We start from the raw sequence: 27,774 nt of genomic DNA, 5'->3' as shown, positions 1-27,774 counted from the left end.
AGTAATTCAGCTTAGACTGAGAGACCATCTAAAGAATCAGGAACCCTTTGCAGGTGTTTAGATTAATTAGCTGATTTGAGTCTATGGAACCTTTTCACAATATTCTAATTGTCTAAGATTTTGAATTCGGGGTTTTAATATGCTGTAAGCCATAATCATCAAAATTACTAAATTAAAAGACTTGAAATAGCTGGATTTGCATGTAATGAGTCTATCTCATGTTAGTTGAAACACTGACATAAATTAAAGTTTGACATTGAATAAAAACCAGCTCAGAGGACAAGAAGCTGTAGATGCGTGTGGAGAAGCAGAGGCTGACAGGTATTCTCAGGTGCAGACATGTTTCTGATGTGGGAATCAACAGGAACAAGCTGCCACCTGCAGGGGGAATTCTGGGATTTCTTAGAATCACTCAAGAGTTCAAAAGTGGAACAAGCATGTCTGACATTGTCAGATGGAGTCGTTAACTACAGAGGGAAAAGACGGTTGTGTTTTTATTCATGCTTAAACATTTCAGTCCTAAAAGATCATCAAAAATGATCTGCACTTGTGTAGCACCTTTCAAAGTCAGAGCACTCCAAAGCACTTTACACTACAGTGTATCATTCAGCCATTCACACACACATTCACACACTGGTGACGAAGAGCTACAACGTAGCCACAGCTGCCCTGGGGTGCACTAAAAGAGGCGAGGCTGCCGAAAACAGGCGCCATTGGTCCCTCCGACCACCACCAGCAGGCAAGGTGGGCTAAGTGACTTGCCCAAGGACACAACTGTGGAATTCTCTTTGAACATCTTAGGTGTGTTTTTGCTGTGTCTTTCTAAATCCATGCTTTCGTTCTTTTTTAAACACAGAAACAGTTTTGTTTACCTGTTTGTAGCTACAGTTTCGCGCCACCATCAGCGTCAGCCTGAAGAAGCCGGCAGCCGTCGGCGAAACTGTAGCTACAAACAGGTAAACAAAACTGTTTCTGTGTTTAAAAAAGAACGAAAGCATGGATGTGGAATTCTCTGCTGAGAGCTGGGATCAATCCTACTACCCTTCGAATACTGGACAACCCACTCTACCTCTACCTGCTGCGCCCAATCAGAAAGTTGAACGGAAACTAGAAGAGTGGATCCTGTCCACGAACCAAGGATTCCTCCCCCAAGCGCTTTTTTCCGGAACCGCGCTGCTCTGGGTGGCTGCATGTTGGAGTAGCTCTGTTGACTATATGTAAGTTTTGCCTTTTCTTGGACATTTTTTCTTCTAGTTTCTCAAGAGGGGCTGTGTGTTTTTTTGGACATTTTACTTTTCTGTTTCTGGTGCTGCGAAGCTTGGAGGAATTTTACTGCTATTGTTTTTAGCTTTTTTCACTTTTTGAGCATTTGTTATGATGTGTAACCATGGCAACAAGCTGGTTTACAATCGGGAGCAGCTGACTAACATTAGGAAGGCTGAAATAATACCTCAACTGAAGCCACAAATCCCAAATGAGCTAAAACACAAAAAGCGTGGGTGCAGAGCGGGAGCAAAACGGAGACCGAGAAAGAGGAAATTCAAACCATCTCTTCCATCGATCATAAAGGGCGATGTGAGATCACTGGCCAACAAGATGGAGGAACTCCAAGCCCTTTCAAGGACTCAGCCAGAGTTTCGGCAGTTTCGGAACCGCTGGGGGAGATAATGCAAAGAAGGATTCTCCAGAGAATCAAGAAAATGATGGACAACCCTGAGCATTCTCTTCACAAGACTGTCCGACAACGGAAGAGTGTCTTCAGTCAGAGGCTTCTTCAGTTTGGCTGCAACACTGACCGCTACTGGAGATCCTTCCTGCCAACTGCCGTTGTAATATACAACAACTCTTTGATGACTTCCATCCATCCATTTTCTGAATCCGCTTGTCCACGCAGGTCAACGGGCAATCAGGCGGGGTACACCCTGGACAGAGAGCCAGTCCATCGCAGCTCTTTGATGACTTGATTATTATTATTATTATTCTGAGCTACTGCATCAATCAATTTCCCTCTGGGATTAATAAAGTATTTTTGAATTGAATTGAATTTTCTGGGAAGGCCGAGGATTGCCGACCTTTTATCACACAGTACCCTGTTTTCAAACTACAACCATCCTCATTTCCTTCTGAGCGGGCAAAGGTTGCCTAGGCTGTCCCCCTGTATTCCAGCAAAGCCAAAACGTGGGGAACCATGGGGAAGGACAACAATTTGCCAATCTCCTATTGCCTTTTGTCTTTCGTGGCACAACTGATAAGGGTTATTGATCCTGTTTGCCCAGAGACGGATTCGGCCCAGCTTAGGTTCACTCTATGCCAACAAAACTGGTCCATCTCAGAATACCTCATTGACTTTCACACTTTCTGATGGCAAATGGAACAAGGATGCCTTGTATGACACCTTCTATCAGGGGACTGTCGGAGGACATCAAAGATGCGATTGCGACCAAGACCTTGCTTCTACATTGCAACCAGGGTTGACCTGAGATTGCAGGAGTGGAGTTGAGGACCTGTGAAGACCCAATCGTACCCTTCAGGTCAGTTTCTGCCATGCACTCTAATCTAACTGTTCCTCACCTTCATAGTAATGCTGCCACACCTGGAAGAACCAATGCAGCTGGGAAGGTCCCGGCTCTCCCCTGAGGAGCGATAGAGGAGGTTCTGCTGCTGCTTATGACTCTACTAAGCTAAGAACCACAAGCTCGCCTGATTCCCGTTAAAAGGTGGGATTCAGTGAAGGCAAAGAGAACTTTACTGGGCCCTGTTCAGGTCTACGGGGAGCTCTCCACCTGGACCTCCAGCTGTTTTCCCCTTCCCAGGTCCTAAGAAGGTTTACGTTTTTACTGACTCAGGGTCTGATGCTGAATTCATGGACATTGGCTTAGCTAAAACTGGAACTTCCTGTCACAGTACAATCACAAACCCGTGAAGTGTTCGCTATTAATGGTCATAAAACACATTATATTACTAGACTTGGATAAGTAGAAATACTAATAAAAATACCAAATTCTACATACAAGTGAAACTAGAAAATTGAGAATGTGGTGCAATAGTCCATTTATGTTTAGTAACTCAGCTTTGATCATGTAAAGGCTCAGGAAAACTTTCCAGATGTTTTGAATTCATTAGCTGATTAGAGTGTGATACTCTGGGCGAAGAAAAAAGAACCTTTTCACAATATCTTAATTGTTTGAGATTTTGAATTTGGGATTTTCATAAGCGGTAAGCCATAATCATCACACGATTACAACACCAAGGCATGAAATATCTGGCTTTTCATGTAATGAGTCTTTTTCATATACTAGTTTCACCTTTTAGTTAAATTATTGACATGAAAGAACTTTAATTATTTATATTTGACTTAGAGCACCTTGTTAACAGACAAAAACCAAAGATATTATTTCTATTTAAAGAGATGAAAAGCAGGAATCTAAAAGTCTATTTAGTAGTTTTATATTTCAGCATAGTACTAAAATATTAAATGACATAATTTATATTAACAAGGGATCCAAATTTTCTTACATATTTTTATGAAGGTAATGCAATAGTAAATTTACCTGGTAATTAGTTACTTTTACAATTTTGTAACTCAGTCACTAAGTCAGTTACTTTTTGATAAAGTAATTAGTAACTATAGCTAATTACTTTTTAAAGTAACTTTCCCAATACAGTTGTGTCTATCGTTACTCGGGAAGGTGTAAAAACGCCTGATACAGGCTCTTTATATAATGAATAATAAATAAGCAAAGTTTGGTCGTTTTTCTTCTTCTTTGGTCAAAATACACACATTTATTTAGCTTTCCATTTGCGTCACGTACAAGTAGCCTTTATACCAGAGTTCTCACAAAGTAAAGAGAATATACAGATAAAATAAAAGAAGCACAACATGCCGCTGCTCTGAGATTGATCCTTAAAGTAAGAGAAAAGTCAAGTGAAGACATGAGAGGACTTCATGTCCCTTCAAAACACAAGAAAGGCTTAGAATCAAACATCAAAGGACTCTGGTTTCCAGTTGCGCACATCTGCACAGCAACATAAAACCCAGTCATACCACTGGACCCTAACCGTACTTAGTGGGTAAATAAAGCAGCTTTAAGCGACTTTGTAAAACTTTTAATCGTTTTCTAATAAAAGCGAGTAAAACTTGCTGGATTCCAGAAGCTGTTCTAATGGTAAACAGACCAAATTCCTGCCAGAAAACAAGAAACAAAGATAATAGTTTGGCTCATTACTTCATCATTAAACACAACACAAACTCTTCATTCTGAAAATAAACTAGGTTTTCTTTAAAGAAAAGCTGCAAAAACACCGGTTTGAGTTAAGTTTACCAAAATAAACAAAAGAAAAGACAAAAAAATCACCTGAAAGTTGATGCTCGTTCTTCTTCTACGTTTCTCTCCGGGATGGAAACTTTTAAAATGCCTGTTCGGTGACACCGAGGAACCCGAGTGTCCACCCTTACCGGTACACCGGAATGTGTCCGTTACATGGTTTAAAGAAAACAACCAACAAACGGGGGTGAGGAGGTGTCGGAGACAAAAGGAGGAGGAGAAGGAGCAGCATGAGGACGGAATTTGACGCCCCCTGCTGGCAGGTGGAGCACATGTGCTCAACCTAACAAGATTCAAACAGGAAAAAAATCAGATAAATAATTATATTCAACTAGATAAACAAACAAATGAATACATTAGATTTGAATAAGGATGATGCGGTTCTGGCCCATTAATGGTAACTAGAGTTACTAACTTCCGGCCCTTGTTCCTATCAGGCTTTTACATAAGAAGAAGAAAATATCATTTCTATAGCGCCTCTCAAGATAAAAATCACGAGGCGCTTCACAAAAACAAAAAATGTAAAAAAATAAAAAAGCATTTAGAAAATGTTTAAAAATATATTTAAAATGAGCAAAAAAGAGACAATTGTGATTTTAAAAAGTTAAGAAAGAGAGAGAGTGAACAGGAAAGAGGGAAACCAGTGGATCCTGAGGAAGGTGGGATAGGTGGGGAGAGCAGAATAAAGAGAGAGAGGTGAAGAAGGTCATAAAAAAGCCAGCTTGAACAAGTGAGTCTTCAGCTGCTTTTTAAAGGAGACCACTGAGTCCACTGATCTCAGGCTCAGGGGGAGAGAGGTCCAGAGTCTGGGGGCCACAGCAGCAGATGATCTGTCACCTTTGACCTTTAGCCTGGTGCTGCACAACCAGTAGGCTTTGATCACTGGACCTCAGGGACCTGCTGGGGGTGTAGGGACTAAGAAGATCACCAATGTAAGATGGTGCTTGTCCATGTAAGGCCCTATAGACCAGAACCAGGATCTTGAAATGAACCCTGAAGTTGACTGGCAGCCAGTGAAGCTGGAGGAGAAGCGGGGTGATGTGGGTGTGTTTGGAGGACTTGGTCAGAAGCCGAGCACAGGCGTTCTGAACCACCTGTAGACGGTTCAGGGAGGTTCTGCTCAGACACGTGAAAAGAGAGTTACAGTAGTCTAAGCGTGAGGAGATGAAGGTGTGGAGAACTGTCTCAAGTTCAGAGCGGGACAGAACGGGACTCAGCTTAGCAACGTTCCTGAGATGGAAGAAGGAAGAGCGAACAAGAGAACTGACAAGAGAATCCAGGGTGAGAGCTGGGTCAAAGGTCATGCCAATATTCCTGACAGAAGGTTTGGTGTGGGAAGCAAGCTGACCAAGAGAGTCTCTGACTTTGGGAACCAGCTTGTCTGGGGCACAGATGAGGATCTCAGTCTTATCTTCATTCAGCTGAAGAAAGCTCCCACCATCCAGGTTTTGATAGAGTCTAAGCAGGTGTGTAACAGCTGCAGCTTAGACATCTCATGGGGCTTAAAGGAGATGTACAGTTGGATGTCATCTGCATAAAGATGGTAGGAGATTCCTTTGAAGGAGCTCAGGATGTGCTGAAGAGGAAGCAGATAGAGGAGGAAGAGCAGAGGCCCCAGCACAGAACCTTGTGGGACACCATGGGTAAGAGAGGTGGTGGAGGACCTAAACTTGGAGACGGCCACAGAAAAGGAGCGCTCAGAGAGATAAGAGGAGAACCACTCCAGAGCAGATCCTGATAGGCCTACCCAGTCTCTCAGCCTCTCCAGTAGCAGGTGATGGTCAACAGTGTCAAAGGCTGCAGTCAGGTCCAGCAGGACCAGAACAGAACAGTCCCCTGCATCACTGTGGGTCAGAAGGTCATTAGAGGCCCTAAACATCAACAGGATAAAATTAACTACTCAAAAACTAAAACTTAATAACATGTTGGACGTTATATCAAGCCTGCGTTAAGATACAAAGAGTTTTGTATGCAGGTTTGCTTTTCTTTCATTTTGTTTGCTTTTCTTCTCCAAAAGTAGGTAAAATGCCTAAAAGGAAGGAGGAAAGTAAAGTTACAGCTGCTGTCATTAGTTCAGTTACATTATGGCTACATTACGTTTGTTATAACTTGTGCTATAAAATCTTATGTCTCAGGGTAGGAGAGGTTCAGAGCGTACTGGAACATCGTTATTTCATTCACAAAATCTGTGAAAACTAGAATTTTGATAATTATCATGATGATCAGAAGTGTTTGGTTTCAATTCAAAGATACTTTATTAACCCCAGGGGGAAATTAGAGTTTCAGTACACACAATTCTGAGATCAAACATACATACATTGTCATATGACAAGAATTGGTGACTGTGGTCATTCGCAACCTGAGTCGCGCTACCTTAATAGAGATCAGAGGGTTACATGAGGATTGGGTCAGGTGGAGGAAAAAAAGGCACTTCAGAGTTACCCTCCCACCAGGAGGGCAGCTTTGCTCTGCAAAAACACCTCAGACAGAAATGCAACAGACTTCAGACATCACACAACATAAGTGTCCACTAGGTGGGGCGGTAGGATTGGGGATTCTCCGCACGTCAGTGCATGCAGCACAACAAGCGGCGCTCGTCACCTCCGTTTGGACAGGGGGAGGTCGTAGGATTTAGAGAGCACAGTGACTCCTGGAACAAATCAGCAGCCTTCTCCAGTCGCACTACCGCCCAGGCTGGGATAGGGAGGCAGAGTTGCCATGGCAACAGCAGCATTCCATATTTCTCCTTGGGGGGGGGGGGTATCGCTTCAGCCTCACAGGCTCAAGGGCACCAGATTCAGATAAGAAATTGTTTTGGGGCCAGACAGATAATTTCCTCTCTGTCTTAAAGTTCTGCTGGTCCTCAACCCCTCTGAATCCAATAATGGTGTAATTAATCTAACCCGTCAACTTTCTCCTTGATGGCATCCACCTTTTGTGCCAGAGTCTGAATCTCAGCCAAAGTTCCATGTTTACCAATCATCTCGACAATTATATGAGTCTGTGCGTTTGCAGCGCGGTGTAATCCATCCCTGAGCGCCGGGAGCGGGCCAATATCCCTCGACAGCTCGTTAATTTTCCGGTAAGCCAGGTAGCCTCCCAGGCCAAAGAGCAGGAAACCTGACACCAACACCACGAATATCCAGACGTCTTCAGAATCCTCCACAGACATCTAAAACAGGCAGACCAAGTTCCACTATTTCCAGGAGTCCATGACATACCCAACTGGCTCTGTTCCAGAGGGGCACCCGGGAGCCCCTTCTCCCGTTCTCATCGTAGAAAAAAATTTGTCATTCGCATTGAGTGACCAACTGACCAGGTCCATTTTAGTAATTTCCAGTTTTCCAGTTTTCCAGAAAAAATGCTGAAGCGCCGTCCACCCAGAGACAGACAAAGAGCCTTGGGATAAGATAGGGAGGAGAGGAGGAAAAAAGCAACTGTACTCTCCAAGTTCTTCCGGCTCTTGTACTCTCCAAGAGCCGGAAGAAACAAGTGAATCATTATCTACACTCAGACACAATGTTCATTAGAGATAAATTAAAGTTAAAGTAACGTCACTGCACATAGATATTTTCTTAGCTACAAATCAGAGCATCAGGTATCTGAAAGAAGTCGTGATGTTCTGAGTTCTTCTAGATACAAGGTTCTGATGAACACACACCACTCAATTACCATGCATCTCACATTCCATCCACTTAGATTCATCCATCACAGTAGACTTGGTTAACTTGTCATGTTTTTATTTGTTTAGAAAATAAATTTCTTATTTTTTATAAGCCTGACTCTGTCTGATTTGAGCATGACGTGTGTTTGATCCCTGAAAAAGCTAAGAATCCTAGAATCTTCTTTTTAAACAACAGTTTATTGGTCACAAGTGAAGGTAATATATCAAGCTTAAAAGCAACAATATTTACCCCGTACAATGTCTTGATGAAAATGTTGGTGGAAGAAATAAAGTAATATTTTTCAAATCAGAGTTTCCAGACTATTTATTTGAATAAAAAGCTGTTATTACTAAGCAAACCTCTTGATCCAAGATTGTTCCCAGGTGACAAAAGTGAAATGTGGGAGTTTGCTAAAGCTGAAGGGTAGTGTAAACTGGCATCTGCAGAGGCCAGAGATGATCTCAGATGGATTATTGAAGAAAATGTTTATGTCACAGACTCAGAGCACATTTTGAACTGTTTTAAACTGTTTGTGTTTTCAGGAAGTTAATTTTATTTTGGCAAGTTAAGATAAGACGGACGAGAAACTATTTTAAGTTACACATTGGTAATGTCTGAGTGTTTTAAAAACACTATATATATAATAATCTGTCTCATCATGGCTGCACAAGAACAGGCCCTGAACACCAGAGGCAAAGATCTACCACACCAGACAAGACCCAACTGTAGGGCTATGCAAAGAGGCCTCTGAGACAATCCACCACATAACTACAGGGTGTAAGATGCTGACAGGGAAAGCATACGTGGAATGCCACAACCAAGTGGCTGGCATAGTGTACAGGACCATCTGTGCAGAGTATGGCCCAGAAGCCCCAAGGTTAAAGTGACAAACACCCCCTAAGGTGGTTGAGAACAAGAGAGCCAAGCTCCTGTGGGACTTCCAGATCCAGACTGACAAAATGGTGATGGCGAACCAACTGGACAGTGGTGGTGGGGGACAAACAACTGAGGACAGCCGTTGTGGCTGATGTGGCATAAGTGATGGTAACATCAGAAAAAAGGAACACGAGAAACTAGAGAAGTACTAGGGCCTCAAAGAAGAACTTGAGAAAGCCTGGAGAGTGAAGACATCCGTGGTTGTCATCAGGACACTCAGGGCAGTAACCCCCAGACTGGAGGAGTGGCTAAAGCAGATCCCAGGAAAAAAAAATCAGATATCTCAGTCCAGAAAAGTGCAGTTCTAGGAACAGCTAAGATACTACAGAACCCTCAAGCTCCCAGGCCTCTGGTAGAGGGCCCGAGCTTGGAAGGATGAGGCCACCCACGGAGGGTGAGATTGGAATTTTCATATAATTTTTATATATAAACAATCTGGACTAAGTAGTAAGTAAGTAAAGTTTATTTATATAGCGCCTTTCACAGATATAAATCACAAAGCGCTGTACAACATGAGTAAAATCAGGGCAAAAACCTCAAACCAATGAATACATCATAAAAACAATAGCAGTGACAACAATAGTAACCAAAATCAGGAGTAAAAACAAAGTCAAGGTGTGAACAAGAACAAAGCCATCTTTTAGAATATTTAGCGGGGGAAAGCCTGGATGAAAAGGTGAGTTTTAAGATGTTTTTTGAAGACCTCTACAGATTTCAAGAGATGGAGATTTGAAGGCAGACTGTTCTAAAGTCTGGGGGCAATAGTCTGAAAGGCCCTGTCCCCTTTGGTTTTTAGTCTGGTTCGAGGAACAGCCAGGAGGTTTTCAGATGTGGATCTGAGGTTCTGTGAGGCGGTGTGTGGGGATAAAAGCTCAGATAGGTAGCTTGGAGCCTGGTTGTTAAGAGCTCTATAGGTCAGGACTAAAACTTTAAACTGTATTCTATATTCTACCGGGAGCCAGTGGAGGGACTGTAAACCTGGAGTGATGTGAGCTCGTCTGCTGGATTTGGTTAGGAGTCTGGCTGCTGCATTTTGGATGGCTTGAAGGCGTGAGAGGGAGGTTTTGCTGAGACCAGTAAAAAGAGCGTTACAGTAGTCTAAGCGTGATGACACAAAGGCATGGATGATTTTTTACAGATCTGCAGTAGAAACCAGTTTACGGACTTTTGAAATGTTTCTCAGTTGGAAGAAACAAGAGCGGGAGATGGTTTTGACGTGTGAGTCTAAACTTAAAGCTGGATCAAAAATAACTCCCAGGTTTCTAATGTTGGCCTTGGCTGATGGGCAAAAAGAGACAATTTCCTGCTCGATTTTTGGTTGAAGTTCCGTGGGTGCAGAGATCAGGGTCTCTGTCTTGTTGGCGTTGAGAACAAGAAAGTTGCTGGACAGCCAGTTACTGATCAGGGTCAGGCAGAGAACAGCATCTAAGCAGCATGATTCAAAGCAGGCTTTTAATTTATTAGAATTCCAAGGATATAAAATATGTAAATGTGTCTAATTTAAATGTAAAATTGTGCCACATTGATTTTCTTTCATGTCACCCAAAGTACAATTATTATTCCTCTAATAATAGCAATGCGTTAATATTAGGATAAAACAGTAGATGTAAATAGGATTGTCAGCTGTCCCTGGTGGTCTAGTGGTTAGGATTCGGCGCTCTCACCGCCGCGGCCCGGGTTCGATTCCCGGTCAGGGAACGTGCCTTTTGACCATGATTTTGGTCAAGTGACCGATTTTTTCCAACTAAGGCAGAAATCAAAAACATGCATGTATTAGAGAACTCCGTTTTAGCGACAGTATTGTTGTAAAACAATGGTTGGAATTCAAAAAAACACGTAGGCCTACAAAATATTCTGGTGTGTGTGGGCGTGACAGTAAAATGTGCTCACCGTAAAGAGAAAAAAAAAACTCACATCCTTCGAGCTGGTGTCGGTACAAGATCTGCTCGGGTGCAAGATCGGCTTGGGGTCCGTCGACTGCAGATGACGTCAAAGTAGTTGATTTGCTGAACACGAACCTTACGGAATTACGCAATCACGTTATGTTGTTATCACGTTACGTTGGTCCAGGCAAATCTTTCTGTTGGAACCCCGCTTCTCCTCCAGCTTCACTGGCTGCCAGTCAACTTCAGGGTTCATTTCAAGATCCTGTTCTGGTCTATAGGGCCTTACATGGACAAGCACCATCTTACATTGGTGATCTTCTTAGTCTCTACACCTCCAGCAGGTCCCTGAGGTCCAGTGATCAAAGCCTACTGGTTGTGCAGCACCAGGCTAAAGGTCAAAGGTGACAGATCATCTGCTGCTGTGGCCCCCAGACTCTGGACCTCTCTCCCCCTGAGCCTGAGATCAGTGGACTCAGTGGTCTCCTTTAAAAAGCAGCTGAAGACTCACTTGTTCAAGCTGGCTTTTGTATGACCTTCTTCACCTCTCTCTCTTTATTCGGCTCTCCCCACCTATCCCACCTTCCTCGGGATCCACTGGTTTCCCTCTTTCCTGTTCACTCTCTCTCTTTCTTAACATTTTTTCTTTTAAATCGCAATTGCTTATTTTTGCTCATTTTAAATATATTTTTAAACATTTTCAAAATGCTTTTTTTTTCTATTTTTACAATTTTTATATTTTTTGTTTTTGTGAAGCGCCTCATGATTTTTATCTTGAGAGGCGCTATAGAAATGATATTTTCTTCTTCTTCTTCAAAGAGGAGTTCAACATTGTGAATACAATATAGTGTTTTATTTTACAAATACCATTATAAACACAAACTTACGTCTTAAGAAACATTATTTTATTAACGAAACTGCTAATTCTTTCCAACAGCATAGATGTGTAGTGTATTTTGTCCGAGTGGGTTTGCCGTACTTTGACGTCATCGGCAGTCGAAGACCCCGAGCCGATTTTGCACCCGAGCAGATCTTGTACCGCCATCGGATTTGAACCAACGAGGTAATGATTTCTGGATAATAACTCAGCAGTCCCTGGTGGTCTAGTGGTTAGGATTCGGCGCTCTCACCGCCGCGGCCCGGGTTCGATTCCCGGTCAGGGAACGTTCCTTTTGACCATGATTTTGGTCAAGTGACCGATTTTTTCCAACTAAGGCAGAAATTAAAAACATTCATGTTTTAGAGAACTCCGTATTAGCGACAGTATTGTTGTAAAACAATGGTTGGAATTCAAAAAAACACGTAGGCCTACAAAATATTCTGGTGTGTGTGGGCGTGACAGTAAAATGTGCTCACCGTAAAGAGAAAAAAAAACCTCACATCCTTCGAGCCGGATTCGAACCAGCGACCTAAGGATTTCTGGCTTACAACTCTACAGTCCTCCGCTCTACCAACTGAGCTATCGAAGGGTGATGTCTTCAAAGTGAAGTTAGTGGGCTTTTGGAGCCAAACTGAAATGTCTTCCTTAAAAATAGTGTACGGAAATTTGTTCCCCCATTAAACACGGTTTATCTACAAACTTCTGTATGCATTTTCTGTTTTGTTTAGAAATTGTTGTTCATACCCGCAGAGTGTTTCCCTTTTCTTTTTGACTATTGTAGTGGGACAAAAAATTCTGAGTCTCAAAACGATTTCCGAGTGTTAACACTTGACAGGAAAACGGTAGCCTAGAAATCTAGACAGTAGCAATAACGGCTATAGCCATGACAATATCACAGTGGTATTGTACTGACTCAGTATTTCATTATGCACAAATCCAGAGCCCAAGTCGCCTCCAGTTGGCTCATGGGTCAGGAACAAAGAAAAATAAGTAAGTGAACGGGGCTATTGAAGCTATTTTTTTTCTTTGCTCTGAGCCCTGAATCACACATATGTCATGCTTCCATTCAGTTAGGGTTAGCTCTAGTTTCAGCTTTATATGTTATATTATTTGAAATAAATTATCTTTTTAAAATTTGTAATGAAAAGTACTACAAATCACAATTTTTTTTTCCCGGAACTGCGCTGCTCTGGGTGGCTGCATGTTGGAGTAGCTCTGTTGACTATATGTAAGTTTAGCCTTTTTTTGGACATTTTTTCTTCTAGTTTCTTAAGAAAAACAGTATTTTTTGGGCATTTTACTTGTCTGTTTCTGGTGCTGTGAAGCTTGGAGGATTTTTACTGCTATTTTTTAGCTTTTCTCACTTTTGAGCATTTGTTATGATGTGTTACCATGGCAACAAGCTGGTTTACAATCAGGAGCAGCTGATTAACATTGGAAAGGCTGAAATAATACCTCAACTGAAGCCACAAATCCCAAATGAGCTAAAACGCAAGAAGCGTGGATGCAGAGCGGGAGCAAGACGGAGACAGAGAAAGAGGAAATTCAAACCATCTCTTCCATCGATCATAATGGGCATTGTGAGATCACTGGCCAACAAGATGGAGGAACTCCAAGCCCTTTCAAGGACTCAGCCAGAGTTTCGGAACCGCTGGAGGAGATAATGCAACGAAGGATTCTCCAGAGAATCAAGAAAATTATGGACAACCCTGAGCATTCTCTTCACAAGACTGTCCGACAACGGAAGAGTGTCTTCAGTCAGAGGCATCTTCAGTTTCGCTGCTACACTGACCACTACTGGAGATCCTTCCTGCCAACAGCCATTGTAATATACAACAACTCTTTGATGACTTGATTATTATTATTATTCTGAGCTACTACAGCAATCAGTTTCCCTCTGGGATTAATAAAGTATTTTTGAATTGAATTTTGAATTGAATTGAAGTCGCATATATGATGTCACCACAATCCCTTCTCCACCAGGTGTAGCAGCTACTTACCAAATGGCCCGATTTATAGTGGCTTTCACCACGTTTAATGCTCCTTTCACCCTGAAAGAATTCGAAACTCGCTAATCGCACATCCACCTTTCTTCTGTCTGGTTCGGTGACATCAATTTGGTGAGACGAGCAGTTGTAGTCAGCTACGTGTTATCACTCAAAACCTAAAATTACTTTTACCACCTGTCAAAGAAAAGAAAAAAAAAGCATTTATCTGGCATCTTTATAATTAAAATAAAAATTCATGGACATTGTATGTGAAATCCAAGGCACACATCAAACAGGATCGGAAAATATTCACATAGGCTCCCATACATTGTTTTTGGCAGTTGGGGACCCGTGGTCGAAGTTGATGGGTGTGACTGAGTTTATCAAGGGAACATATCTCAATACAACACCAGTTTTAAACCATTTATTTTCCATAAACATTTGTAGGGTCCCAATAAATCTGACAAACACAGTACGTCCAATATCATTCATCCTTTATTTTGTCTTGTATTACTCATTTATACTCCAGCAGTTATTTTTGCCATATTTACACTTTTCATGCTTCTAAACCAGCATCCGTAAGGATCACCTAGAGTCGCGATAATCCACAGGTATCTGGAGAGGACAGTGCCTTCAGTTGGGAAACTGATGAAAAAATAAAATCACATGACCCCAAAAGGTCTTTTTAAACCCTGGCGAGACAAACATATGCAGCATGACAAAAAATAGTTGGAGTCTTAAAAATACCACGTGATCTTAAGACTTCTGGTACATCTGACTAAACAGATCAACCAAAATCAGTTTTTTAGATTACTGAGCAGCATCTTAGCCGCAGAGCAAGACAACTGCAATGACACGAGAAAATATAATACTATGTTTTAAACACAGTTTTAATGCTAATAAAAACAACATTTCTCTGTACGTATCTGCCGAGAAACCTTCCAGCGTTACAATTATTGTAAAGTTTCAGGGCAGAGCAGCATCAGGACTGGTGATATGTAGAACACAAAACTGTCCTTAAACTCACAGATCAGTAAAGATAACAAGGGTTTTGACTTTCAGTTAAAATATGCATTACAGGTCACACTTAGATAAAAGTCTACCATGAAAATCCTTTTCCAAAGAAAAGATGTAAATCAGCTTCATTTCTGTACAATAAAAGAAAAGACGTTGTATTCCGTAATACTGTCTTTGTAAACAAACTGTAACGAGTTAAAACGGGAATCGTAATCGTACAAAACGGGAAAAAGGCAATTCACGCTATAATGGTGTCCAAAAAAAAACGCTAAATAAGTAGCTACAGGTCATAAACACATAATAAAGATGAAAGTATGGAGTAAGTACCATCCAGTCCCACCAATAAGTACCAACATAAAACCCTGAACTGGGAGGGCGTTACTGGTTTTAAAAACACACTGGTGGTGTGGCGTTGTGGTTCTGGTCTCGGTCTCGACCCAAATCAGAACAGAGTCACGCCAAGGCAGAAAGAAGGAGCAGAAATACAAACAGCTTCTTTTCTTTCCATCTAGCCGAGTTCTGATTGGTCAGGCCCAATCGATGAAATGACCAATCAGATCTGCCTTAGAAAGGCAGCCAGATGTTAGCACTACAGTACCCATCGTCCTTTGCAGAGGCTGCTATAATGTTTGCATTCTTTGTTTTATTAACTGCAAATTCTTCCAAACATTTTAATGTTTTACTTCATTAAAGACAGAAAAACTAATTCAGAATAAGGAGGCTCAGTGGTGAATGGTGCATTCAATGACAACTGGAAACTTCTACATTTATTCATGAGAAACAAAAGAAAGCTCAAAATGCAGATTTGTCTGACTGGCGTTGGTTAGCTCTGATTTCTGCTAGCCGTAAAGCTAAACTAAGCGAAACTTGTCATGTATTTTTCTGAATCTTTCCATCAGACGACAAACTTTAAAGTTGTGATTTGAAACTTTAAAGCATCAGCTGAACTCACTGATGAGTGAAATCTCGTGGAAATGCCTCCTTATGCAGGTTATCTCTTTGGGACTAACCCTAACCCAACGATGGCTTTAGGAAAAAAAATAATAATAAAACTAACTTAACTAAATGAAATCTTTGTGCAACCTGAAGAGAACCCTGCTAAGGAACGGACACCTGTGCAGCTCAGGTAAAGCGGTCCTGGCCCCACAGTGGCTCAGTAATGAGACTCAACTCAGACCCGGTTCGGTCTCATCAAATAATAAACACTTAAAACATTTAAATCAGAGAGGTACACGAGTGTTACATGAGGATTATAGTAAAACAAAAACTCTTTGTGACGTTCTGATTGGTTCCAGCAGCTGAACCGCAGCGCTTCAGAACACCACAAGAGGGCGCTCAGTTACCACACGGTGATTTAAACAAAGCCGGTCTGTCAAGTACCTGAAAAGTACCACAAGTTCATGTTACTCTACTGCTATCCTAAACTACCTCCGTACGCCATCTTTGCTCTTCCCCCTCCTCCTCCCCCTCCTCCTTCCACTCCTCCCAGTTTCAGCTGCTTTCTGCCATCTTTTAACTCTTCTCTTCTTTCAGTAATGTTAACTTGTTTTCACCCTGGATGTTTGCACCGACTCGTTCTCTCACTCATGTTTAGTAGCTAAAACCCTCCTCCTCCTCCTCCTCCTCACCGAAAGGCAAAGCCAGTCTCTGAGTGGTTAGCTCTGCTAACACCCCCCACCCCTCTCTAAGTGCTGGCAGAGTTGTTCTCAGTCCAGGACCTACTCCTCCTCTTTTATCAGGGCTGTTCCCACGCTTCATCCTTTAGATCTTTCACTTTTCCACTAGTGCGTCCTCCTCTGTGATGCCCTGAGAGCGGAGCTCCTCCAGGACATTGTCCAGGTGTCCGGGGTCGGGGAAGCCGTGGCCCGTCAGGTTGGAGCCGAACTCCGTCTTGTGATGAACCTTGGAGTGGAGAAGGTGTTTGTGGTTAAACGCTCAGTGACGTTTGTGGCGTGAGCCAACATTAAGCAGCGGGCGAGCTTACCTCATTCCAGATGACCGTGTCAGACTCTCCTGTGGTGCTCGAGGTCCCAACAGAGAAGATCAACCTGCGGTCCCACGCCACCAGGAGCAATCTCAGAACCTGTCAGTCAGAAAACATCATCATCTACCGAGACCCGACTGGACCCGAACATCCGTCTGCAGGACGCCGCGTTTACCTTGCGCCCTTTCTCGCTGTCTGGGAGGTAGCAGTGTCTGGGGAAGCCTCTGGCAGTGAAGGGCTTCCCTGGGTTGGGATGTTCTGGTCCCTGAAGGAACAGGACATGTGTCAGACGTGTGGTCCAGAGCATGACTAAAGCCGGGCCGAGCCGAGCCGGGCCGGGCCTACCTGAATCCCTGGCGGTATGTTGTAAATGATCCGGACAGTTTTGCAGTCAGGGTGACCCGGTAGAGAGTGAGGGATGATGTGGTACTCCATCTTGCCCGCTGGCTGGTTGCCGGTCTTCACGCCGTAGATGGTCTTACACGTGGGACACTGAAGACTAGAACCAGAATCATAGATTCAGACCTTCCGATGGACCTGTGAGTAAAAAAATAGCGACTTGTTGTCTTCGCCCTACCTGCCGTCCTTGTTGCCGTTGTTGTACATCGCCACCAGGCACTGAAAATGGTACTGGTGTCCACACTGGGCTAACCGGCCCACCGACTCCGCCTTGGACACCGGACCCACACCAGGACCTTTGTATCCTGAAGGTCCTCCTAAAGGCTCCATGCAAATGGTGCAGTCCTGGTGGGGTTAGAAACCACAAATCAGCTGATTAGAGTTGGAACTCACTTAAGCTGTTTTAAGTGTCATAATGTATCTCCGTACCTCCTCAGGTGGACTCTTCACCTTCTGCAGGTACTTCTTCACCACCTCCTCTGGCGTTTTACCTACAAACACAAATGGAAAGCTGACGAGTGTGAACGCATCACCGAACCATGTAAGGATCCCAGATCTGATCCACCTGAGGCCTCATTTATAAAACTTTGCGTGGAACCCTAACTAGAACCCTATTTAAGCTCAGCAAAATAAATAAATGAACTTAAGCAGAACGTCGTCTGACCTACAGAATGTGGCACACGCAGTTTCTGCTTTGTAAATCACACCTGTCCTAGAAATGTGCTCAGGTGTTTCTGGTTCCCCTCCTACACACCCACTGTCTGCCATAAATGGACTCTGCATTTGGATAAGCGTGCTAACAGGTGGTAACCATGGCAACTGAGACCGAAGCAGTAACCTGTGAGTAGGGCTGCACAATATATCGAAAAATTATCGTCATCGTGATAACAGGACGTGCGATAGGCCCATCGCAACGCACTTCAAAAACGGCGATAAATGATTGGTTCAACATTTCCATCCGTGTCATACATCAGCTTTTTGTAAACCAGCTCTGTTTTGTACGCTTATCTGACCAATCAAATGTAACCCTTCTGATATGCGGCCAATCAGATGTGTCCGTTCACATAAAACGCCCGCCCCCTACGTAGACCCTTAGGATGGAACGCAACACCCGAACGGCGCCGTTCCCTTGTTCGTCATGCTGGCTCAGAGCAACGAACGCACTTTGTGCTGAGGTTTCTGGAATCAGCGCTGCTTTCAAACGTGAACGTGAGTCCGCTCGGTGTCGTTAACCATTTTTACCGGGCTGACTCCGACACGTGCCGGTGAACCAACCCACCTCCATGTCGCTAGTGTTCCACCGGGTGGTGACGTTAGCCCCAGGCTCCGGTTATCTTCCAGCTAAAAGGCTACAGCACTCTCCTCCCAGTCCCACCCTGCTAAAGAGGGCCTGGAAAAGTTCCCCCACGCATCAAAGTGATTTTTCCTTTATGAGCTTTTATAACCTTGTTAATCAGGATAGTTGATTTGCTGCTAAACATAAACTGTCAGTCAGAAGCTCTGCTAGCCGGTTAGCTTAGAGGAGCTAGTTCAATTTGTTAGCTTGTTATCAGAATCATAGTTGCAGTTTGATCATCTGAGCTGCTTTTTAAGATCTAGGTAAACTTGTTCAATTTGGGGTTAAAAACAAACGTTTTCACATATTTTCCGTGTAGTTTTTTTTGCCAGTTCCTCTTCTGAAAGGTAGACAATTGTTTTTCTCTTTCCCTCAGAAAATCTTAATATTCTCCTAGTTTGGCCCAGCACAGTTCACTTCCCAGTTACAGCAACAGCCTTATATCAGAACCACATAAGTGGAGAACATGTTAACTATGATGTTAACTATTATTTAACATTTAAACTATTTATTCTAAAAACCCTGGTAAGGGATGTTTTTCTGTATTTGGAGCATCAGAAAAAGTTTTATGGTGGAGGTGATGTTTTAAAGTCACTGAGAAACTGCATGCATGCAGTTTGTTGTTTTGCTGCTAATACAGTAGCAGGTCCAGCTGCTAATACAGTAGCGGGTGCAGCTGCTAATACAGTAGCAGGTGCAGCTGCTAATACAGTAGAGGGTGCGGCTGCTAATACAGTAGCGGGCGCGGCTGCTAATACAGTAGCGGGTGCAGCTGCTAATACAGTAGCGGGTGCAGCTGCTAATACAGTAGCGGGCGCTGCTGCTAATACAGTAGCAGGTGTAGCCGCTAATACAGTAGCAGGTCCAGCTGCTAATACAGTAGCAGGTGCAGCTGCTAATACAGTAGCAGGTACAGCTGCTAATACAGTAGCAGGTACAGCTGCTAATACAGTAGCAGGTGCAACTGCTAATACAGTAGAGGGTGCGGCTGCTAATACAGTAGCGGGCGCGGCTGCTAATACAGTAGCGGGTGCAGCTGCTAATACAGTAGCGGGTGCAGCTGCTAATACAGTAGCGGGCGCTGCTGCTAATACAGTAGCGGGTGCAGCTGCTAATACAGTAGCGGGTGCAACTGCTAATACAGTAGCGGGCGCTGCTGCTAATACAGTAGCGGGTACAGCTGCTAATACAGTAGCAGGTGCAACTGCTAATACAGTAGCGGGTGCAGCTGCTAATACAGTAGCGGGCGCGGCTGCTAATACAGTAGCGGGTGCAGCTACTAATACAGTAGCACGTCCAGCTGCTAATACAGTAGCAGGTGCAGCTGCTAATACGGTAGCGGGCGCTGCTGCTAATACGGTAGCGGGTGCGGCTGCTAATACAGTAGCGGGTGCAGCTGCTAATACAGTAGCACGTCCAACTGCTAATACAGTAGCAGGTGCAGCTGCTAATACAGTAGCAGGTGCAGCTGCTAATACAGTAGCACGTCCAACTGCTAATACAGTAGCGGGTGCAGCCGCTAATACAGTAGCGGGTGTAGCCGCTAATACAGTAGCGGGTGCAGCCGCTAATACAGTAGCAGGTACAGCTGCTAATACAGTAGCGGGTGCAGCTGCTAATACAGTAGCGGGTGCAGCTGCTAATACAGTAGCGGGCGCGGCTGCTAATACGGTAGCGGGTGCGGCTGCTAATACAGTAGCGGGTGCAGCTGCTAATACAGTAGCACGTCCAACTGCTAATACAGTAGCAGGTGCAGCTGCTAATACAGTAGCACGTCCAGCTGCTAATACAGTAGCGGGTGCAGCTGCTAATACAGTAGCGGGTGCAGCTGCTAATACAGTAGCAGGTGCAGCTGCTAATACAGTAGCAGGTGCAGCTGCTAATACAGTAGCACGTCCAGCTGCTAATACAGTAGCACGTCCAGCTGCTAATACAGTAGCGGGTCCAGCTGCTAATACAGTAGCAGGTGCAGCTGCTAATACAGTAGCAGGTACAGCTGCTAATACAGTAGCAGGTGCAGCTGCTAATACAGTAGCAGGTGCAGCTGCTAATACAGTAGCACGTCCAGCTGCTAATACAGTAGCGGGTCCAGCTGCTAATACAGTAGCAGGTGCAGCTGCTAATACAGTAGCAGGTGCAGCTGCTAATACAGTAGCACGTCCAGCTGCTAATACAGTAGCACGTCCAGCTGCTAATACAGTAGCAGGTACAGCTGCTAATACAGTAGCGGGTCCAGCTGCTAAAACAGTAGCAGGTGCAGCTGCTAATACAGTAGCAGGTGCAGGTGCTAATACAGTAGCAGGTACAGCTGCTAACACAGTTGCGGGAGCAGCTGCTAATACAGTAGCGGGAGCAGCTGCTAATACAGTAGCGGGAGCAGCTGCTAATACAGTAGCAGGTGCAGCTGCTAATACAGTAGCGGGTGCAGCTGCTAATACAGTAGCGGGTGCAGCTGCTAATACAGTAGCAGGTACAGCTGCTAATACAGTAGCGGGTGCAGCTGCTAATACAGTAGCGGGTGCAGCTGCTAATACAGTAGCAGGTGCAGGTGCTAATACAGTAGCGGGTGCAGCTGCTAATACAGTAGCAGGTGCAGCTGCTAATACAGTAGCAGGTGCAGCTGCTAATACAGTAGCGGGGGCAGCTGCTAATACAGTAGCGGGTGCAGCTGCTAATACAGTAGCGGGTGCAGCTGCTAATACAGCAGCGGGTGCAGCTGCTAATACAGTAGCAGGTGCAGCTGCTAATACAGTAGCGGGTCCAGCTGCTAATACAGTAGCGGGTCCAGCTGCTAATACAGTAGCAGGTACAGCTGCTAATACAGTAGCAGGTGCAGCTGCTAATACAGTAGCAGGTGCAGCTGCTAATACAGTAGCAGGTGTAGCCGCTAATACAGTAGCGGGTGCAGCCGCTAATACAGTAGCAGGTGCAGCCGCTAATACAGTAGCAGGTGTAGCCGCTAATACAGTAGCGGGTGCAGCCGCTAATACAGTAGCAGGTACAGCTGCTAATACAGTAGCACGTCCAGCTGCTAATACAGTAGCGGGTGCAGCTGCTAATACAGTAGCAGGTGCAGCCGCTAATACAGTAGCAGGTGTAGCCGCTAATACAGTAGCGGGTGCAGCCGCTAATACAGTAGCAGGTACAGCTGCTAATACAGTAGCACGTCCAGCTGTTAATACAGTAGCGGGTGCAGCTGCTAATACAGTAGCGGGTGCAGCCGCTAATACAGTAGCAGGTACAGCTGCTAATACAGTAGCACGTCCAGCTGCTAATACAGTAGCACGTCCAGCTGCTAATACAGTAGCGGGTGCAGCTGCTAATACAGTAGCGGGTGCAGCTGCTAATACAGTAGCACGTCCAGCTGCTAATACAGTAGCGGGTGCAGCTGCTAATGCAGTAGCAGGTGCAGCTGCTAATACAGTAGCACGTCCAGCTGCTAATACAGTAGCGGGTGCAGCTGCTAATACAGTAGCGGGTACAGCTGCTAATACAGTAGCGGGTGCAGCTGCTAATACAGTAGCAGGTGTAGCCGCTAATACAGTAGCGGGTGCAGCCGCTAATACAGTAGCAGGTACAGCTGCTAATACAGTAGCGGGTGCAGCTGGTAATACAGTAGCACGTCCAGCTGCTAATACAGTAGCAGGTGTAGCCGCTAATACAGTAGCGGGTGCAGCCGCTAATACAGTAGCGGGTGCAGCTGCTAATACAGTAGCGGGTGCAGCTGCTAATGCAGTAGCAGGTGCAGCTGCTAATACAGTAGCAGGTGCAGCTGCTAATACAGTAGCAGGTGCAGCTGCTAATGCAGTAGCAGGTGCAGCTGCTAATGCAGTAGCAGGTGCAGCTGCTAATACAGTAGCAGGTGCAGCTGCTAATACAGTAGCAGGTGCAGCTGGTAATACAGTAGCACGTCCAGCTGCTAATACAGTAGCAGGTGCAGCTGCTAATGCAGTAGCAGGTGCAGCTGGTAATACAGTAGCACGTCCAGCTGCTAATACAGTAGCGGGTGCAGCTGCTAATGCAGTAGCAGGTTCAGCTGCTAATACAGTAGCACGTCCAGCTGCTAATGCAGTAGCAGGTGTAGCCGCTAATACAGTGGCGGGTGCAGCCGCTAATACAGTAGCAGGTACAGCTGCTAATACAGTAGCGGGAGCAGCTGCTAATACAGTAGCGGGAGCAGCTGCTAATACAGTAGCAGGTGCAGCTGCATATTTATATGTTGTAATGGAATTCATGCATTAGTTTTTGTTTGCTTTGAGCCCAGAGCAGACGTCACACGCCAGACGACATCAACACTGCATACTTTAGTATTTGTTCATTTATCGTGAGTAATATCGATATCGCAATATTAAAGGCCCAATGTGTGATATTTCATCTTATAAGTTATCAAATTTCTTGTATCACATTCTCAAATTTGTTTTTTTTTAATGATAATTCAAACAAGCATTTATTCTAAGCATTATTATTAGCTTTATATTTTAATATTTTAGACAAAAGAAGCAGACCGGTGCTCCATATGGCATGCGCCATCTTAAAATACAGTGACCTTTTAGGGACATACAACATATTAAGCTTCGCATTTGATGTTTGCGTTTTTAAATGATGTAACCTCAAAGAAACAGCAGGGGGCAGAAGTGCGCCTTGTAAGCATGCAGTCTGACAAAGTAACTAAGAAGAAGAAGAAACTAGCCACACCGTACTTCTAGCGATGGAGGATCACACATATTCTACAAGCAAACTTGAGAAACGGGATAGTTTGAAAGCGCTTGAAAGCGCCGATCTTCTAGACTTTATTGCAGCTCTGCCTCTTCCTCTTGTGCGTGGAACGTTGCGGCTGGTTTGAGCAAATTCGGCTCCTTCATCTTGGGATGCTTGCCCTGCTTCTGTCGCATGTCTAACACCTCTGCCTCTCTGTGCGCTGGCACACGTCTGTCCTCTCCCTCTTCCTCTCCCTCTTCCTCTCCCTCGTCCTCTGTCTGTCTTCACTGATGAACCATCGGATGATATCTGACTCTGTTTACGGAGAGAAAACAATTACAGACTACACTACCTTGTATATTTCCAAAATGGCAAATAGAAATATAACATTTCTCAAATAAAATGAACAAAATATTGTCATTTTTTGTAGTCAGAAGTCATCACTAACTAGCTGCCGTTTGCTATTAGCAAACATAACTGACATAAAAAAGTTTTTCTTATTCAAAACCTATTTAGATTAAATTAATAAAATAAGTTAGATGAAAACAACTAACCTGTTCGCTGACTTGAAAGCTGGAATTAGATGATGACATGCTGCCGTTTACAGCAACACGATTTTGTATTGTATTTGTTATATTTGTTAATAAAGTTTTAAATAATGATTAAAAAAACCCTTTTTGATCCTCGGGGGCTCCAATAGCTGCAATACCGACTCTAAACTGCGTGGTGCTAAAGAGTCGGATCTTTTTACTATGATTTCTGTGAATTTCACACACGGGGCCTTTAAGCACTGTTATCGAATATCACAGGTTTTCCTAATATCGTGCAGCCCTACCTGTGAGGTTGCAGAGATCATGGAGGACATAAAATAAATACTTAAAGTTGTCAGATTTTACAGTCAAGTTTTCACAGAGTTAGTGTAGAAAATGACTTGAACAGTTTCCAGGTTTAGTTCTGTGTGAAGGCGAGTTTTATAAACGAGGCCCTGGGTCTGAAAAGAACGTGAAACATGACGGTTTAAAGGTGACAACCTTCCTGAAACAGGTTTGCAACAGTCGAGAACAGTTCTCCTGGAAGATGTTTGTTCCGAACCCTTCCGGTCACCGCTCACCTTTCCGAGCCTGTTTCTTGGTGGTTTTCCTGCAGCAGTGGCTGAGGCCGGGAACCGGTTTGATGTCGCTCTTGCTGACGGGCGGAGGGTGCAGCACCAGCTTTGGAGGCCGGGTCAGACACACAGGCAGAGCGGCTGCGCTCATGAGGATTCCCGTGATTCCTAAAGGGAAAACAAACAGTTGGAGGGAAGTCTGAGGATGCTGGCGGCTCCAGGGCGGGGAGCTTCTGTCTTACCAGCCAACGCGGGGTGGACTGGACTGGATCCATTCAGGTTTTTCACCGGGACCGTCGGAACGCTGTGAGAAAAGACACAAACCATTTAGCTCAAATACGGCATTAAATACGGAGACACACAGATAACAATCATCCACCTCAACACACACACACACACACACACACACACACACACACACACACACACACACACACACACACACACACACACACACACAGCAGAAGTAAATATTGGCCATCCTAACAGGATGCGAGGTGAAGAATGTGCTCCCTCTCTCTGCAGTGAGGGACTATAGAGCTCCGGACCCCACGTGACTCTCAGTTAGTAGACGCCATATTGGCAGGAAAAAAAGGTAAACAAACACAGATCGTAAACATGAACATGAACGGGATCGGCTTGGATTTTACTTCGTCGGAGTTTACTTCACACTTTAAAACCGAAGAAATCGTTTTATATAGTCAGAAATTAAATAGACTAAACATCTCCGACCCTCACCGTGCCCCTGGCATACTTTTTAAAAACGCCAGAAGCTGTCGGAGCGGACTTCTTACCGGACCTGGCCAGGGAACGCCTTGGGATTCCCCCGGAGGAGCTGGCCCAAGTGGCTGGGGAGAGGGAAGTCTGGGCCTCTCGACGCTACTGCCCCCGCAACCCGACTCCGGATAAGCGGATGAAAATGGATGGATGGATGGACAAATAACAGATTTACACGTAAGTAGTTTAAATAGAGTGCTGTGCTGTTTGAATGTATAAACTGAACGCCAAGAGGAATCACTAGTCTGATTGTTTTCCGTGAATAAAATAAAAATGTCAGGCAGGAGCGTCTCAGGATCTGTCTGAGATCTGTCTCGGTGAGACGGATAATAGCAATCCAAAGTGCTTTTTATGTGTGATCTGACAATTGATCAACCATTGCTTAAAAGTTAAATACAGCTTAGCCGGTTAATTGCTGTGATCATAAAACACGTAAACGGCAGCACGCAGAACTCACGAGGCAACGTTTTACGTGATGTTTACTTGTTGCTATGAGTAATAAGACAGAAAAAGCCCCGCCAAAATAAGTGTAGGAAGCCCACTAAGAATCATAATAAAAGCATTTAAAATAAACACCACACACAGTTGAGGAAACGTTGGTTTAAGTACCTGATATGAAGCGGTCGCTGCATAAGCCAAAACCTTTACTCTCGGGATCCTAGCACTCTGGCTTTATTTGGTACAGAAACACCTGTTAGTCCAGCAGTAGGTTACATTCCAGGCCTGTAGGGGGTGCTGCCAACACGCTTGGACTAAATCTGCTGCTCTGTGACTCTGAAGGGATTATTAGGCGTTTCCTCTCAGTTCAGAACTTTCTGCTTCAGCAGGTCGTTGATGTTTAAATGAGCCACCGGCCCAATTCTTTTTCATTATTATTAAATTATCATTGTTATTATTATAAGCTTAATGTTCTGTTGAGTTGGTAAAAAATAAGTTTTGTTTGTTGAAATAAATATTTTTGTGGCTTTCAAGTTTTTACTCATTGTGTGTGTGTGTGTGTGTGTGTGTGTGTGTGTGTGTGTGTGTGTGTGTGTGTGTGTGTGTGTGTGTGTGTCCCCTGCATTTGGTCTGATTCCTTGCACCACTATTGTGATCAATCTTTGACAGTTTGCTGACTCGTTCCTTTGTGCTGCCCGCCCCCGATCTCTTGTCTCGGACGTCGTCTGAGTCGGAGGCCGTCTATAATGCTACATAGATGGCCTCCCCCATTGGGGGCGGGTGTGTGTGTGTGTGTGTGTGGGGGGGGGGGGGGGGGGGCGCAACAGTCCTTTTGTCTACTTTCACCTAAATTATTCACATCGTGGCCCGGCCCCATTCCAACTCTTATTGGTCTTGTCTGGAAATGTCTCAGAGAACTTCTCTCTGGTTCCAAACATCCCAAAATGAAAACTGAACAACCTAAAAGGATTCTGCAGCACTGCACCGTAAGACTTAAGACACTGGTGTGATTATTTCCAGCTTTTAAATAAAAGTGTCCTTTTCTGCAAGGTTAGCCGGTAAAACCCACTACAGCCAGTTTCCCACTGGGCTGGGGGCGAGATGCAAATGGCAGAATGTCTCCAAACGTTTGTGGGGGGCCTCAGCCTCCTCGCCCGAGCTGCAGGGCATCACTGGGAATTTGAACATGTCTAAACACGTTTCTCCGAGAGTCTCTGCAGGAGGTGGGATGTTTGTGTTCAGTCAGGTCAGAAATAAAACAGCCCCGGGTCACTAGCGCTGTAGTTATGACGCGCTGGCATCATCTTCCCCACATGACCCCACCCAAATATAAAGCTAGGCGATATGGCCTAAAACCAACATAATATATTGAGCATTTCACCTCGATGACGATAAATGGATGATACCTAGAGGTATGCGCAGAAACTACAGTTGTCCACTAATTCACGTGTATTACGATGAGTCACGTGAAAACGCGACCCGAGGTGGAACAGCATCTTAAAGGGACATGGCTGTCGCCAACCTACACGCATATTTTCATTTTTTTATTATTGAATTTATTGACGCATCAGTAAGAGCCAGAAACTTCAATAATGATAAATACTCGCCTAATCGCCCAGCCCTAGCTGCCGGCCGTCTCAGCCCAGCCAAAGACTGGTTTCCGTACGGTTTCTGCAACGACTAAAGACTATTGAGTCCAATCAGAGCATTCTCACCGGCTGTAGTGTAGATGTGACGCTTCTGCGTGGAGTCTATTTTCCCTGTACGCTGCACGTGGATCATCATGAAATTAAAGAAATGACATGAGCCAGACAGGAAGTGGACGTGGAACAGTGAGGTATATCTGGAATATTTCAAAATAAAACCTATGTTGCATTGGTTTTGTTTTATTATTCATCCGTTCATAATGGGAGTTACTTAATCATTTTAAAATATTTAAATATATATTTTTGACATGCATGTCTAATATTATGCTTAAGTTGTAATCATTGTCTGTATGAATCCGTACCGACACCTAACCACATCCGCTCCATCCTAGCGTAAACGAGGCTCGAGGCTCATTTGCAAACCGTTCTGTGTTCAAGACGACTTCTTTTCTAACCAAAGCTCCAAACGGAAAGAACGCGTTCTTCAGCAGGTCTGCGTGTGACCTCCTGGGTATGTTCACTCAAAAGTGAAGTCACCCGAGCCAAAGTTTTCCCCTGAAGTTGGAGATGCGGCTGCAGGGACAAGGTAGAAACCTCTTTCTTTTACTTTAACAACAAAATAAATGCATGTGGTCTGCAGCGTGACATTATCCAGATGAGAATTTGAAATTTGAGCGGCTATAGCTCCGCCCCTGCT

At 44.3% G+C, this 27,774-nt stretch overlaps 2 protein-coding genes and 3 non-coding genes across 9 annotated transcripts in view; 2 read left to right on the top strand and 3 right to left on the bottom strand.

Moving 5' to 3' along the window:
- Nucleotides 1-4,552, bottom strand: part of LOC107396769 (ras and Rab interactor 2) — a 46,487-nt gene extending 41,935 nt beyond the window's left edge. For both annotated transcript variants that reach the window (XM_015976606.3, XM_015976608.3), the window contains exon 1: nt 4,356-4,552. The gene's annotated coding sequence lies outside the window, so the exon portion shown is untranslated. The remainder of the gene's footprint in view (nt 1-4,355) is intronic.
- Nucleotides 4,553-10,552: 6,000 nt separating this feature from the next.
- trnae-cuc (transfer RNA glutamic acid (anticodon CUC)) lies at nt 10,553-10,624 on the top strand. The gene has a single exon. It is a non-coding gene; the product is annotated as a tRNA-Glu (tRNA).
- A 1,277-nt stretch (nt 10,625-11,901) lies between these two features.
- trnae-cuc (transfer RNA glutamic acid (anticodon CUC)) lies at nt 11,902-11,973 on the top strand. Its single transcript has one exon. It is a non-coding gene; the product is annotated as a tRNA-Glu (tRNA).
- Nucleotides 11,974-12,190: 217 nt separating this feature from the next.
- trnay-gua (transfer RNA tyrosine (anticodon GUA)) lies at nt 12,191-12,278 on the bottom strand. Its single transcript is given in 2 exon segments — nt 12,191-12,226; nt 12,242-12,278. It is a non-coding gene; the product is annotated as a tRNA-Tyr (tRNA).
- Nucleotides 12,279-16,323: 4,045 nt separating this feature from the next.
- LOC107396768 (E3 ubiquitin-protein ligase DTX4) overlaps nt 16,324-27,774 on the bottom strand; it is a 36,355-nt gene continuing 24,904 nt past the window's right edge. For all 4 annotated transcript variants that reach the window (XM_054734575.2, XM_054734578.2, XM_054734576.2 and 1 more), the window contains exons 5-12: nt 24,459-24,520; nt 24,223-24,384; nt 17,507-17,568; nt 17,256-17,422; nt 17,024-17,177; nt 16,854-16,943; nt 16,679-16,777; nt 16,324-16,596 (exon numbers count right to left, since the gene is read on the bottom strand). In XM_054734575.2, coding sequence (XP_054590550.1) covers nt 16,465-16,596; nt 16,679-16,777; nt 16,854-16,943; nt 17,024-17,177; nt 17,256-17,422; nt 17,507-17,568; nt 24,223-24,384; nt 24,459-24,520 — 928 coding nt within the window. In that variant the 3' untranslated portion in view covers nt 16,324-16,464. The remainder of the gene's footprint in view (nt 16,597-16,678; nt 16,778-16,853; nt 16,944-17,023; nt 17,178-17,255; nt 17,423-17,506; nt 17,569-24,222; nt 24,385-24,458; nt 24,521-27,774) is intronic.

This window comes from Nothobranchius furzeri, chromosome 6, assembly GCF_043380555.1.
Source record: "Nothobranchius furzeri strain GRZ-AD chromosome 6, NfurGRZ-RIMD1, whole genome shotgun sequence".
NCBI classification, from domain to species: Eukaryota; Metazoa; Chordata; class Actinopteri; order Cyprinodontiformes; family Nothobranchiidae; genus Nothobranchius; species Nothobranchius furzeri.
Note: the sequence above shows the minus strand (reverse complement) of the source record. Positions and strands in the feature narration are given on the sequence as shown.